This window comes from Carcharodon carcharias, chromosome 8, assembly GCF_017639515.1.
Source record: "Carcharodon carcharias isolate sCarCar2 chromosome 8, sCarCar2.pri, whole genome shotgun sequence".
Lineage (NCBI taxonomy): Eukaryota > Metazoa > Chordata > Chondrichthyes > Lamniformes > Lamnidae > Carcharodon > Carcharodon carcharias.
In genome coordinates this window covers 35,901,428-35,917,147 of record NC_054474.1, presented here as the reverse complement: position 1 = coordinate 35,917,147, position 15,720 = coordinate 35,901,428, and the positions used below count along the sequence as shown (strand labels likewise).

Genomic DNA, 15,720 nt, shown 5'->3' with positions numbered 1-15,720 from the left:
ATTAATGAACTTGGACATAGGGCTCCCAAATGCTTATAATCATAAAAGACTGTTTATCCCAAGCATCATGTTGCATCATCTAAACCTGTTTTTAGACAGATTTTTGAATTGTATGACAGTATTAATAATTCCATGAGGTCTTCCATTAACATTGTTTAAATTGTCATTAGCATGAGACCAAGTTAATAAAATAAGTTAGAAACCAAATTAAAACAAGTGGTTTCAATGAATTCATTAAATCAGCCACATCTGAATCCTGTAATTTAGATTAACAGCCTATAAATCTTCACTGCATCCTTATTACACACACTCATCGATTCATAATTGTAGATTTAGTAACCATGCTTCCCAACAAGGAGAATAATTGTAATTCTGAGACTAACAAGCAAAAGAATCATTTCAGGCAAATGATATTGCACTATGACTGGACTGAACATCATCAATGACTGCATTTACAATTCACAATCAAACCATTACTGCAAACATACGTCCAAATCTTGTTCTAGAGTATGCTTTATGTCCATTAAAGAACCCGTGTGTACTAGGTTATAATGTGCACCATGTGTAAAATAATCCCTGAATGTCCATCTAATATAATGGACATAAATTATGCTTCTTACCCACCGAAAGCCTCGCCTACATATCATTATCAACAAATATATTTCCTATTTTTATCATTTCAATTAGAATAGTTTCATTCCCTATGATTCAATTTCTCCCATACTGTAATACTTAAAGAATAACTACCTCTCTCAATTTCAGTCCTGGCCCCTGTTGCTGATTTTTAAATCACTTCTCCCTGTTATCTAGCCTGATGAGCTATTTTCCATTTTACACCAGCAGAGGGAGTTTGTGCTCGAGTTGGAGGAATGGAACACAGGTAACAGTGGACAGGAATAGCTGACAGTATCAGCTGAAGGAAGGCTCTGGTTTGTTGCTGCTGTTTGGTTCATTGTCTTTGGCAAAATTGCTCCCCTTCGCTAGGAGAAGCCAACTAAGGATATGGTCCATATGGGGGAGCTGGTGAAATTTGAAAAGAGATTACTACTGGGCCTGTTTTTGATGGTGGGTTCATTTTACTATGCAAATCAGAAAAGCTAGGACCACGATTGTCATTTTAGGTTGGAGCTGGTCACGGCATGTGCTGTGCACAGACTATCCAGTTCCAGGGGAGATGGAAGCTAATGAGGTCCAGCCAAGGTAAGTTTATTAGTATCTCTGTTGGGTGCAGAAGAACAGGAATACTTCTCCGGGTTCCACAAAAATAATCTGAGCTGCTATTGCCCTGAAATCCCACCCTCTGTTATTGTGGCCCCACTCCCTTGTAGCCAGCCAAGGCAGCCTAATATTGGGAAGCTTCAATCCAGCAAGCTGCATCAGAACACCCTTCGGCAGCCCACAGTGTGGAGAGTGGATGTTAATGAGGCTGGCACCTCAAAATTGCAGCCACTTGTTCGCTGCAGGAATAGACGAACAGTTGGCCAGTCTGCTCCAATGGTCTGTTGTCCAAATGTCAAGGTCAACCCTACAGTACAGTTTTTTACAAGTGAGAAATGTAAAAAATATAAAATATTGTCACACCCGGTTGATTTGAGCGTTTGACAGTGATCCTTGAATATTTTGATTGCATTGCTAAGAATATTTTGATAGGAGATGATGTTAGTCTGTAACATAAACTGGAAAGAAGCAGTTGATTGTCCATTTCTCCGTTGGTGCTGATCTATAGCCAGGCCCTGGATTAAATTTCTTCCTTTTTATGCACCATCATAACAGGTTCTCTAGTTGTTCCATTCTTACAAAATTGCTCATGATTTCTGAGAGTGCTTCTACATTTGAATCTGCAATCAAATCAAAAAAATCAAGTCAAAATGAATGACCATTACCTGAAACTTGCCCATCACATTTCAATAGGTAGATATATCCACTTCATACAGGTTGATTTGATTTCAGTCATTCAAAAAGATTTCATGTCATCTGATATAGTAATGGAGTATCCTAACATACCAAGGCATTACTATGCCACAGATTGCGAATAACAAAATATGCTGGGATGTCAAATAAGATAGTAAAGCCAACTTTTCACCTATGGAACTATCAAGCTCACACTGATGGGAAAAATCAATCTCAACTCAGAGAGAGAGCACCAGGGCCACAAGCACTTATTATCAACATTGAGTACTAAATGTGCAAGCAGAGTGGAAATGCATTAAGTGTTAATACTAATTAGCACACATTAAGCTGACATTAGATTTATTTTCCTTATTTGGACTCTTAATTTGTTTTGAAAGCAATGTTGTTGGGATTCTGGATAGCACATAGTTCCTTCTACGATGTACAATGCCCATTATTTTTCAAGTAAACCTACTGCAGCTTGTGGTAGCAAGACTTACAGATCAGGAGTTCGTAACTTCCCTGTCAGATCTGTACTGTGTTCAATGATCTGAAACTCTAGAGAGGCGCTGTCATTAACCTTGGTGGTCCCTAGATTTGGCAACCCTCCAGGAATCTCCTGAAGTTTTCAGGAACTAAACATCTGGGACTGCAAAAAGCAACACAAGGGAAAAATTAAAGGGATATTAAAGAAATGTAATTTTTTTCCCCATTTTTTTAACTTTCCTTTATTAAATATAAAAGACTTACATTTACATTGTGTCTTTCATAAACTCAGGACCTGAAAGCCAATGAAGAAGTGTAGCCACTGTTTCTTTTTAATGAAGGAAATGTGGTAATCAATTTTGTTTTAGTCAACAATGGGATGTGGGTGTCATTGGCATGGCCAACGTTTATTTCCCACCAAAGTTGCCCATGTTCTTCTAGGCAATAGGGATTGTGGGTTTGAAGGCCTTGTTGAAGAAGCCTACATGAGTTGCTGCAGTGCATCTTGTAGATGGTGCACACTGCAGCCGCAGTGTGCTAGATATGGAGGGAGTGAATGTTTAAGGTGGTGAATGTGATGTTGATCAAGCAGGCTTCTTTTTCATGGATGGTGTTGAACTTCCTGAATGTTGTTGGGGCTGCATTCACCGGGGCAAGCAGGGAGTATTCGATACATACATACATACATACATACGTACAAATCCGGAGCAGGAGTAGGCCACTCAGTCCCTTGAGCCTGCTCTGCCATTCAATAAGACCATAGATGATCTGATTTTAACCTCAACTCCACATTCCTGCCTGTCCCCGAGAACCTTTCATCCCCTTGCTTATCAAGAATCTATCTACTCTGTCTTAAAAACATTCAAAGATTCTGCCTCCATAGCCTTTTGAGGAGACAGTTCCAAAGACTCATGACTCTGAGAGAAAATAATTCTCCTCCTTTCTGTCTTAAATGGATGACCTCATGTTTTTAAACAGTAACCTCTAGTTCTAGATTCTCCCAATAGAGGAAACATCTTTTCCATAGCCACCCTGTCAAGTCCCCTCAGGATCTTATATGTTTCAATCAAGGCACCTCTTACTCTTCTAAACACCAGTGAATATAAGCCTAGCCTGTCCAACCTTTCCTCATAAGACAACCCACCCATTCCAGGCGTATACTATTAATCTAGTAAACCTTCTCTGAACTGCTTCCAATGCATTTAAATTCTTCCTTAAATAAGGAGACCAATACTGGAAACAGTACTCCAGATGCGGTCTCACCAATGCCCTGAATAACTGAAGTACAACCCCCCTACTCATGCATTAAATTCCCCTCACAATAAACAATAATATTCTATTCGCTTTCCTTTTTACTTGCTGTACCTGCATCTGTACCTGTACCTTTTGTGATTCATGCACTAGGACACCCACATCCTTCTGCATCTCAGAGCTCTGCAATCTTTCACTATTTAGATAATATGCTTCTTTCTTATTCTTCCAGTCAAAATGGAAAATTTCACATTTTCCCACATTATATTCCATTTGCCAAATCTTTTCCCACTCACCTAACCTATCCTCCTTTAGTAACCTCCCTATGTGCCCTTCACAATTTACTTTCCTACCTATCTTTGTGTCATCAACAAATTTAGCAACCATATCTTTGATCCTTTCATCCAAATAATTGATATAAATTGTAAAGAGTTGACACCCCAGCACTGATCCTGTGTCACACCACTCATTACATCTTGCCAACTAGAAAATGACCCACTTATGCCTACTCTGTTTCCTGTTAGCTAGCTAATATTCTATCCATGCCAAAATAGAGGTTTCCCTCTACACCATGAGTTTTATTTTCCGTAATAACCTTTGATGCTGCACCTTACCAAATGGCTTCTGAAAATTTAAGTACAGCACATTCAATGATTTCCCTTTATCCATAGCACATGTTACTTTTTCAAAGAACTCCAATAAATTGGTTAAACTTGATTTCCCTTTCACGAAACCATGTTGATTCTGCCTGATTACCTTGAATTTATCTAAGTGCCCTGTTATAATATCTTTAATAATAGCTTCTAACATTTTCCCTATGACAGATGTTAAGCTAACTGGGCTATAGTTTCCTGTTTTCTGTTTCCCTCCCGTTCTGAAAAAGAGTTACATTACCTATTTTCCTATCTAAGGGAACCTTGCCTGAATATAGAGAATTTTGGAAAATTAAAACCATTGCCTCGACTATCTCACTAGCCACTTCTTTTAAGACCCTACAATGAAATCCATCAGGACCCAGGGACTTGTCAACCCCAGTTCCAACAATTTGCTAAGAACCACTTCTCTGGTGGTTGTAATTTTCTTGCGTCCCTCCCTCCCCTCCAATTCCTGATTTACAACTATTTCTGGGATGTTACTTGTATCCTCTATAGTGAAGGCCAACACAAAATACCTGTTCAATTCATCTGCTACCTCCTCATTTTCCATTATTAATTCCCCAGACTCCCTTTCTATAGGACCAATGCTCACTTTGTTATTCTATCACATACCCGATTTGTGCCTTGAAGACAATGTAAAGGCTTTAGAAAGTCAGGAGGTGAGCTACTTGTCATAGAATAGCCAGCATCAGACCTACGTTTGTAGCTACAGTATTTATATAGCTGGTCTAGTTAAGTTTGTGTTCATTTATGCACAGCAAGCTTCTGCAAACAGCAATGTGATAATGGCCAGATAATCTGTCAAAGCAATAGGACAAAACTTGAACACACATCCATCTGACTCAGAGATAAGACTACAATTTTTTTATTAATTCAAAGAATGGTACAGATGGGGTAAAAAAAAAAGATTGCTAGACTTGATGGGGTCATTGGAAGCAAGAACTGACATAATGGAACTTCTAGGAATTCATCTGAGAAGAATTGGCACCCTTACGGTGCCCAGAATGTGAAAGGGTGGAGCTGGGGGTGGTGTTGGGGGTTGATGGGTGAAGCTTGGTGATGTGCAAAATCAGGGATCTCTGCTGGGAAGTGCAGACGTGGAATTCAAGTGGTCCCTGATAGCCAAATATCCCAATTTCACTCACTGTCTTGGCTATAGCTCTGAAACTAGAGGTGACATGTCGTAACACAATATTTCAACAGGGCTTATAATTAAATAGATCTCACAGAGACTCAGTTCTTCCATCGACCCATCTCCTTCCTTCCTGATTCTTCACGCTGTTCCTAACTACTGCCTTTCCTATCACCAATTCTCATCAATATCGTAATAGCTTGATCTGTTCACACACACACCGTCCTTTCAAAAACATTCTCCCAATAAACTGAAACTTAGGGCAAGATTTTACGCACGGTGAGCGGGGGGTGGGACGTAAAATGACGCGCGGTGATGTTGGGCGGAACTCCCGATGTCACTGCGCCCCATTTAAACTTTCAGGTAGGTAGGGGTGCAGCAGAATCAACTGCGCGCCCGCCGACCTGTCAATGGCCAATTGAGGCCATCGACAGAGCCAATTAAGTAATTAAAGGATCTGTCCGTCCAACCTTAAGGTTGGCGGGCAGGCCAGGAGCCCTGGTGCGAATTAGAAAAAGCATGAAACCTCATCCACGGGCGGGATGAGTTTTCATGTAGGTTTTTAAAAAAATTTAATGAAGTTTTTGTAAAAATTATCGACATGTCCCAACTCATTGACAAGTTTGCTCCCGACGGGGGAAAATACTGCTCTTAATCTCTTTCCTCATCCTCAATCTATATTTATTTTTGACCTAGTCCCATTATCTAAACTCCTTGAATGTATCGTCCTCTCCCAGTAATAGTGTTAGGTCATCTTGTGGCTCAGTAGGTAGTGCCCCTGCCTCTGAGGTGGAAACTCTGGCTTCAAGTTCCACTCCAGTATTTGTTGGCTGCAGAGGGAGCATTCATGGTTCAACAAATTGATAATCCTTCCAACATTCCCCACTATTCCCCAAAGGGGAAAAAGTGTGCAGGAAGATATGAAACAAGTAAACAGTAACAGTGTTACAATTCCCTCTTTAACTCCCTTCATTATGGTTCTTCACTGCCCCCAGCACTAAGATCACCCTGGTCGAAGTCACTGTGACTGTGATCATGAGGCATTATTCTTCCTGTCCTCTGTGACTTCACTACAGCATTTGACACGACGAATCATATCATCTCCTTCATTATCTTCCCTTCATAGCTCACTTCCATTTCATTCTCCAGGGTTTACGTTTCTACCTGCCCCAGCACAATCAATTTATTTTCAGCAGTGGCTTCTTCTCCAGCTGTCACACAGCCACCTATGGAATTCCAAAGGGTATAGCCTTGGTTCTTTCTTCTCTTCTTCATCTGCGACCTTCCCTTCATTGGTATGATCTGGAACATTGAATCAGCTTCCATTTGTATGCTGATGGTGTCCAGTTTTACTTCTGAACTATCCCTCGAAACCCTATGATCTCTGAAATTTGCTGTCAGACTGTTTGCCTGATAGTAAACCATGGATGAATCAGGATTTTCTTCAATTAAGTTTTGAGGAGAGTGAAGCTATTGTTCCCATCTCCTGCCAAAAAGGTTGCACCCTTATCAATGACTTTGCTCTTTCCTGGCTGCTTGCTCAAATTGAGCCAGATTGCACTCAACAGTGGCATTTTGTTTGATTTAGAATCAAGTTTCAAATACTATAGTCTCTCCATTACTAATTCAGAAGAAACATCTCTTACCTGGAGATTGGTTAGAATGTGGAACTCACTCTCCTCAGAAATAATTGAGGTAAGTAGCATAGGTGAAATTAGCAGGAAGCAAAATAAGCATATGAGTGAGAAAAGAATATGCTAATGGGGTTAGATGAAGAGTGGTGGGGAGATGCTTGTATGGAACTTAAACGACAGTTGAGCTGAAAGGCCTATTTCTGTGCTGTAAACTGTAATTCTATGCATGTTTATTTCTACTTCTGCAGCATTGCCTGCATTAACCCATATTTTACCAATATAATTTCACCTTCCCTAAATTTGACTTTTCCAATGCCCTCACTGCCAGCCTCTCATCCTTCACAAATGCCAAATCATCTAAAGCTCTGTAGTTCACATCATATTCTACACTAAGTTCCACTCACCCAGCCCCTCCAACCATTGTTGAGCTCCTTGTCCGCCAAAGGATTGAATTTAGAATTCTTATTCTTGTTTACAAATGTATCCATAGCCTTATCGTTGTAACCTTCTCAATCCACTGTTTTTTCTCCACTCTCTAAGCCTTTGAAACGGGCCTCCTCTCTATTTCCCACACCCCCTGCTCCATCTTCCATGGCAGAACCTTCAGTTACCACAGTCATGCGCTTTGGAATTCTTTCTCCAGATACCCCCAGCTCTCTGCCTTTCTTCATATTTATAAAAAGCACATCTTCAACCGGGCTTTCATCATCTCTTCTAACTCTCTCACAAGGGACATGTGCTTGCTCTTTTCTCCTCCGTGGGGCATCTTGGGGGCATGTTCTATGTTAAAAATATTATAGAAATGTAAGTTGTTCAGAGCAGAAATTGAGAAGAAAGACTGAATGATAAAGACTGTACATACCCCTTAATTTCCTGCATCTGGTCAATTGTTTCTGGGAGAGGAATATTGAGTGTTTCAGGCAGAAATAAGACAAGAATTGCAGTAAATACTGTCAAGCTCCCAATCAGAATAAAAGGGAGAAACTCATAATGAACACCTGTGAAAATATAAACCATAAATTGTTGAGGTGAAGGTCAGCACAACAACATGAAGCCATAGACAGTCCATGTAGCACAGATCTTGTGGTCAATAACTACCCTTTACAGTTTTTTCACTGAAGTAGTGAGAGGACTATTTTTCATTTCTATTTTTGAGCAACCGGAGAATTAGGCTGGAAGTACTTTGCGTTTTGCTTGAAATTTCTGAGAAAGCATCATGGATAGATTAGGGTTTTTTAAAAAAAATTTCTTCATGGAATGCGGGCATTATTAGCAAGGCCAGCATTTATTGCCTTTCCCTCATGGTCATTGGGAGGGTGGCGGTGAATCACTTTCTTGAACCGTTACAGTCCATGAGGTGGAAGTGCACCCACAGGTGCTGTTAGGATGGGCTGAGGTGTGCAGGATGATACTATTCTTTAAATTAGAAAGCAGCACCAAGTTTGCATCCTGACCAAATTTCAGAGAACTGGCATGTATAAATCGTGCATCAGAATCCCCGCACCTGTTCTCAGGGCTTTCTTCCCCAGCAATGATGAAGGAACAGCAATATACTGCCAAGTCAAGTTGGCGTGTGACTTGTAAGGGGATTGCTGTGGTGGTGTGCCCATGTTATTGCTGTCCTTATTCTCCTAGTTAGCAGCGGTCTTGGGTTTGGAAAGTGCTGTTTAAGGAGTCTTGCCGAGTACTGCAATGCATCTTGTAATGGTACAGACTGCTGCCACAGTGCACTTATGGTAAATGGAGTGAATGTTTAATGTGACGTCAATCAAGTGGGCAGCTTTGTTCTGGATGCTTTTGAGCTTTGAATGTTGTTGGAACAACACTGATCTAGTCAAGTTAGTTTATTCTATTGTACCCCTTACTTGTACCTTATAAATGGTGGAAGGGCTTTGGGGTGTCAGGAAATGAATTATGTACCACAGAATACCCAGCCTCTGACCTACTAGTGCAGCTAGGTATTTATGTGGTTTTTGGTTGATGATGGCCCCCAAAATGTTGCTGGTGGGGGATTCAGAAATGGTAATGCTGTTGAGGTGGTTAGACTGTCTCTTATTGGGGATGGCCATTGCCTGGCATTTATGTAGTGTGAATGTTAGCTGTCAATTATCAGCTTAAAACTGAATGTTGTCCAAGTTTTGTTGCATGTGGGAATGGACTGCTTCAGTATCTGAGGAGTTGTGAATGGTACTGAACATGGTGCAATCATCAGCAAACATTCCCATTTCTGATCTTTGATGGAGAGAAGCTAATTGATGAAGCAGTTGAAGATGGTTAGGCCTAGGACACTACCCTGAGAAACTTCTGCAGCTATGTCTTGGACCTAAGATCATTGGCCTCCTACAACCGCAACCATCTTCCTTTGTGCTAGGTATGATCCAACAAATGGAGAGTTTTCCCCTTAGTTCTCATTGATTTCAATTATATTAGGGTTCCTTGGTGTTACACTCAATCTGCTGTCTTGCTGTCAAGGACAGTCATCCTCACCTCACTCTGGAATTCAGTTATTTTGACCATGTTTGGGCCAAAGTTGTAGTAAGGTCTGGATCATTCACACTTTCTGTCTGAAGATGGGCAAATGCTTCAGTCTGGACTCTTACATTGATGTATTTGGCTCTGCCATCATTAAGGATGGGGATGTTTATGAAAATTACACCTCCTGTTAGTTGTTTAATTGTCACCACCATCCATGTCTGGATGTGGCAGGACTGCAGAGCTTTGATCTGATCCATTGGTTGTGGGATAGCTTAGCTATTTGGGTCAAAGACCATCATCCTCACTTTCGGTCTCCAGTGCTTCATCAGAGAACCTTGGAACATGTTTTCTGCCCTAAGGTGCTCTTTTCACCCTTCTTCATATTCAGAGACTCTTCCCTGGCCACTTTCAGCAATTGCTGCAGCCAGCCGCACCTTCCCTTTAAGAGGTAGAAGCTGACTTTAAGTACTGCAAGCCACCTTTAAATGGTGCTAGCTTTACATGATTTTGTGCATCCTGCTGAGGCAAGCAGCCACTCAGCAGCAGACTTAGCCTTGGGCTGGATGCTACTATCATTTAAATTAGAAAGCAGCACCAAGTTGGCATCCTGACTGAATCGCAGACTACCGGCATCTATGGATCAGAATCTTGCATCCATTTTCAGGCTTTAATAGTTAATTCTTGATTAATACCAATTTATCAGTTATCATACATAAATGTTTACATGGTACAAGTGTTATTTCTACTCCATGCAGGAAGTCAAGGAACATAAGAACATATGGAATAGGAGCAGGAACGGGCCATACCCTACTCTGCCATTTAATAAAATCATGGCTGATTTTTGATCTCAACTCCATTTGCCTGCCTGATCCCCATATTGCTTGAATCGCTTAGAATCCAAAAACATATCAATCTCAGGCTTGAATTTAGGGATGTCCGAATGGTTAAACTTAGAAGAGACATCCCTATTCTGCATCACTGTGCCATTTCTATGGAGAGAGATAGTGTAGACAGTCAATGCGACATCAGCACAAAATATATCACTATACCCACAGCCACACATTCTTTTGCTCTGATTCTCTCTCCTAACATAGCTTCTGTGATCAAATGCGGTGGTATTAAAATGAACAATGAAGGCATTGCCTCTTTGCTTGGATCTGATAATACTTTTGCAGTGGAATGTTTGCAGACAACAGGGTAGAATTACATTCTGAATTAAATACTAACCTTTCTATATCTTTGTAAAGGAAAAGGTCATTCACAATCAGTGCAACAACAGGGTGGATGGACAGCAACCAACAATGTCTTCCATGGACCTGAGGAAGTTGGTCTACAACCTCTAGATAGTCACGCCAAGGAGGTAGTGGGAGATGGAGAAGATGAATGCCAGCCATCAGGTTTGGGTTGGCAATGAAGAGGGAGGGACTGGCTGGTCATGTAACTTGTGCATATTTTATTCAACTCTTCATTTACACCACGTGCACATGAATGGTGTGTATTTGGGAATGGTCTGTGGGTAGCGGGATAATGCAAGAAATTTCCTGATATTCTACCTACTTGCAGAAGTTAAACTGTTACCTTACCGAGATAAAAAATGTAAGGTGAGATGATGGCGCCGAACCTGCAGCCCACGGAACTCACTCCAACACCCATGTTTCTTACCACTGTTGGGTACAGCTCAGCAGTGTAGACATAAACTATGGCAAAAGCACTTGTGGCCCCAAACTTTCCAATCATCACCAACACTGTGGCAAATGCTGAAAAATCTAGAAAAAAATACACAGATACAGAAACTTAGTGGAAGGTGTACAGAGTTATGTTTTGTTGTGTGGTAATGGATTAGATGGGGTTTTGCAGTTTGTCTAGTCTCCCAAAAGTATGCTGCTCGAGTCTGTAATCTCTTTAACCATAACTGTTTGCTTACAGCAAGTACTTAGGATCTCTACACGAGGTTAGAACTTCCCCTCTTCCAGATTTCCTACTTCTCTATCATGTGATCTGATATCATTATTACATCAGCATCACATATGCTTCGGATGTTAATCCTTTACTCTACAGCCGGGATTTTCTGCAGTTGCAGGCGGGACCCACCGCAGACGAGGCTGTGCCCCAGCCAGAAGCTCACTGACTTGCAGCAGGACCAGAAGATCGTGGCGGTGGGCAGATATGGAAAATCCCGTACTACATCTCCCCCCAAGTCTTTATCCCTATCATAGTTACATCCTCCTACATCTCCCCACAAAGTCTCAGATTTTACAGGGTTAAACTCTGAGGTGTCTTGACAAATCTCCCTGATCTATTTCTTATCTCCTTTTGAGGTCGAGGATATTCAGTACTCCCCCTTCTGTCGGCGGAGTGATCTTCTCCTGGGTGGCTGCAGAGCTTGTAATAAGTCTTTCTTCTTCTTTAGGAATTGAGTAACAAGCCCAAGTTTCAATTGGCTTTCCTTCCAAGGATAGTAAAGCACTGTGGTTTCTCCTGATAATACCCTGGCCTGTCTCAACACTGCATGATCTTGGTTGTGAAGTTTTTCAATGATTGTGCCTTCCCTCTGTTGGTCTTGGGCTCATACTATCTCCCCAGGCTTCAGCACTAGAAACTCAGGTGCTCTATGCCTGTGATCAAAGTTCCGAGCCTTGTTGTTTCTCTGTTCTTCCCCACATTGTTTTACCGTCTCGTGGTCATTTGTGGCAAAGTTGGGTTTGAATTTTTATGTCAGAGATGGACGCTGTGTTCTCAATCTCCTTCCCATTAGTAACTCTGATGATGACAAACCATTCTGTAACGGTGAGGATCGATAACTCAGAAGAGCTAGATTTAGGTCTTTGTTTTTCTTTAATAAATCCTTAATTATATGTACCCCTCTCTCAGCCTTTCCACTTGCATGAGGATAGCAGGGTAAACTGGGAACATGAACAAAGTCATATTCATGTGCAAAATTTTGGAATGGTTTATTTGTAAATTGCAGCCCACTGTCAGACACTACAATGTCTGGAATGCCATGTGTTGAATAAATTCTCTTGAGGGATTGAATGACTGTTTCTGCTGTGATACTATTCAATCGGTTTACTCCAACCCACTGTGAGTCATAATCAATGACATAAGGAAGGTTTCCCCCTTAAATTCAAATAAGTCAATTCTCAGACGCTCCCATGGCCTTGATGGAAAGATAGAAAGTAATAGTGGTTCTTCTGAGTGCCCTCAGTATGACTATTCTTTTGTTAAAGACATGAACGTGATCAATGATAATGAGGTGCTTGCACTGTTCAAAGTACTGGCGTAGTATCAGAATATAGTCTGGCCATCCTTCCAGGCAATACTCTCGGATTTGAAGACATTATTCATCTTGTTTCTGGCTTGTTTTATTTCCTGCAACTTTCTTGCAGAAGCTGGTAAATGCTGAGTGATTAGCAATGTATATGCTTCAACCTCTTTGATTAAGTACAAATCCTCTTGTTTGGTTCTTTCTGATGGTATTTGTGACAGTATGTCTGCTGTTGTTTGATACTTCCCTTGCACATACTTTGTGATGGACCTGAACCGTTAGATTCTGAGTGGAATCTTTGCAATTTCTTTCATGTTCAGAAGGGTGACTGAATCCCATAACATAGTCTGAAAATGTTTTGCATGCTGACATTGCTGCCAAAGCTTCCTTTCCAATGGTGGCATATCATTGTTCCATTCCTGTTAGTGACCTCGAGGTATAGTGCACTGGTCTATACTCGCCATCTCTCTGTACTTGAAATAGTACTACCCACAGACCTATTGATGATGCATCTGCTGCTACTAAGATCGGTAATTCTGAATCATGCGCCAAGATTTCAAAAGAGATTAGAAGTTGTTTAATACTTTCAAAGATCTTTTGCTAGTCCACATTCCAGGATCACTGTTAACCCTATTTCAAACGCCATCTCAAGGGCTTGTTGACCTTTACATCCTCTCAAAAGAACACCTGATTCTGTTTCCTAAGCTCTGTTTGTCTTGCAATCTGCACTTCTTTCACCAGCATTAAATCCTCTCTTGACTGTAAGAGATCTGATAATGCTGAGTCTAGGATCCCTACTGTGATTTTTTCACAAATCAGCTTGTCTTTTAAAATTCCATAGGTGCAGTTCTCTGCTGGCCTATAGAGATCATGAATGAGCAAATCTGTGCCTTCACTTGGCCTTTTCTTTCATCTATTAAATTTAGTCCTCTTGTTTATTAAATTCTGATGGATGCTGAAATAAGCATCAAAAAGGCTGCTCCAAGTCACGTGACCAGATAGTTACCCCTTTGTCTGGGAGCTACCCCCAGCAGTCACAAGAGCAAAATAATTATTCTAAATAAATAATTATTCTGGCAGCCAGTGGTATCTCAGACCTATTTGTACAGACCCATTTAATCATGAAAGCAGGAAACTTGCACATCGAAACTTGTTATGCTTGCAGAGCTGCTAACTGACTCATCTCACAAGTGGGAACTGGGATAGTCCAGACACATTTCAAAGGGGAACCAAAGGGACATCATTCATATCTGATAAGCTAATCTTGCTAGTGGAGTCAGAGGGTCTGCCGAGACAATGGCTTCCTGACACCAAACTCTCAACATGGATAGTAACTCTCAGCAGTTAATGACTGGGGCTTTTACAGTCCTGAAATCAAAGCCAGTTCCAGACTCTGCATAAACATCCCTTTTGAAGTTGTTGTGGAGAAAGAAGGTCACATGACTCAAGTGATCATTTTGAAATCTCTATGTGCCTTTGAGAACTGAGAAATCCTTAGCTTACTGTTTTAACATCAACTAAACAGGACGCCTAGCTGAGCAAGAGGTTGGTTACCATCTCTCAACTCCCCCAAGAATGTCTCCACTGGAGGATTTCCTACCATTGCCTGCAGAACCAACCCAGTTTCTGGGTGTCTACTTCATCTGCGGTATCCACATCAATTGCAAAGTGAACCCTACAACTACTGTCTTCAGTCAACTGAACTCGAACTCCCATGTGAAAGAATTCCTCATTGGACTCTGGGCTCTGGAAATCACGTGAACTAATAGTAATTTCAGTGATCCTTGTACTGTTAATGTCTGTAGCTGTAAAAACCCCTTTTTTCTAGCCCCCCCCCATACTGTGCATTGTGTGTGGTTGTGTGTGTAATGGAGTGGGAGGTTGCAGACACTCCTTCCCTGGTTGTTTGAATGTGAAATAAACTATCCTTCTGAGTTAATCATAACGCAAGTTTGCTGCAGATTATCACTAAATTGGATCACTCAAACTGAGGGATTGGGAAAACCAGCCACTGTACACTTTAAAAATGAATCAAAACACCTTCTGCTTATGGACAGGTGGCGAGAGAAATCAGTGCAATTTGCCTACCTCTCTCCTGTCACTAACACCTATCGCTCACTTAATGCACAGAGTGATTTTCATTGTATGTTCCCCTGACATGGATCCTCGTACACAAAAAGCAGGACAAATCCAACCCGGCCAATTACTTCCCATCAATCTACTTGTGATCATTAGTAAAGTGATGGAAAGGGTCGTCGACAGTGCTATCAAGCGGCACTTACTCAGCAATACCTGCTCACTGATGCTCAATTTGGGTTCCTCCAGGGCCACTCAGCTCCTGACCTCATTACAGCCTTGGTTCAAACATGGACAAAAGAGTTGAACTCAAGAGGTGGGGTGAGAGTGACTGTCCTTGACATCAAGGCAGCATTTGACTGAGCGTGGGGTCAAGGAGCCCTAACAAAACTGGAGTAAATAGAAATCAAGAGGAAAACTCTCTACTGGTTGGAGTCATACCTAGCACGAATGAAGATGGTATGGTTGTTGGAGGTCAGTTATCTCAGTCCCAGTACACCATTGCAATGCTTGGCCTAAATAGCCAAGTGGTTATGGTACTGGGTTTGTAACCCCAAGATCAAGAGTTCAAATCTCATAATGGCAAACTATGAAACAATGTAACTTCATCTGAAACAGATGGAAACAGGTTTGTACTCGAAAGAGTTACACCGTTGCAGAAGTTCCTCAGCATAATGTCCTAGGCCCAACCATCTTCAGCTGCTTCATCAATGACCTTCCCTCCAACATAAGTTCAGAAGTAGGGATGTTCACTGATGATTGCACCATGTTCAGCACCATTTGCGACTCCTCAGATACTGAAGCAGTCTCTGTCCTTATGCAACAAGACTTGGACAGCATTCAGGCTTAGGCTGA

At 41.3% G+C, this 15,720-nt stretch overlaps 1 protein-coding gene across 2 annotated transcripts in view; it reads right to left on the bottom strand.

Moving 5' to 3' along the window:
• Positions 1-239: 239 nt before the first annotated feature.
• Positions 240-15,720, bottom strand: part of LOC121281040 (solute carrier family 22 member 5-like) — a 159,042-nt gene continuing 143,561 nt past the window's right edge. For both annotated transcript variants that reach the window (XM_041193631.1, XM_041193632.1), the window contains exons 8-10: positions 11,108-11,290; positions 7,912-8,047; positions 240-1,838 (exon numbers count right to left, since the gene is read on the bottom strand). In XM_041193631.1, the coding sequence (XP_041049565.1) occupies positions 1,739-1,838; positions 7,912-8,047; positions 11,108-11,290 (419 nt within the window). In that variant the 3' untranslated portion in view covers positions 240-1,738. The remainder of the gene's footprint in view (positions 1,839-7,911; positions 8,048-11,107; positions 11,291-15,720) is intronic.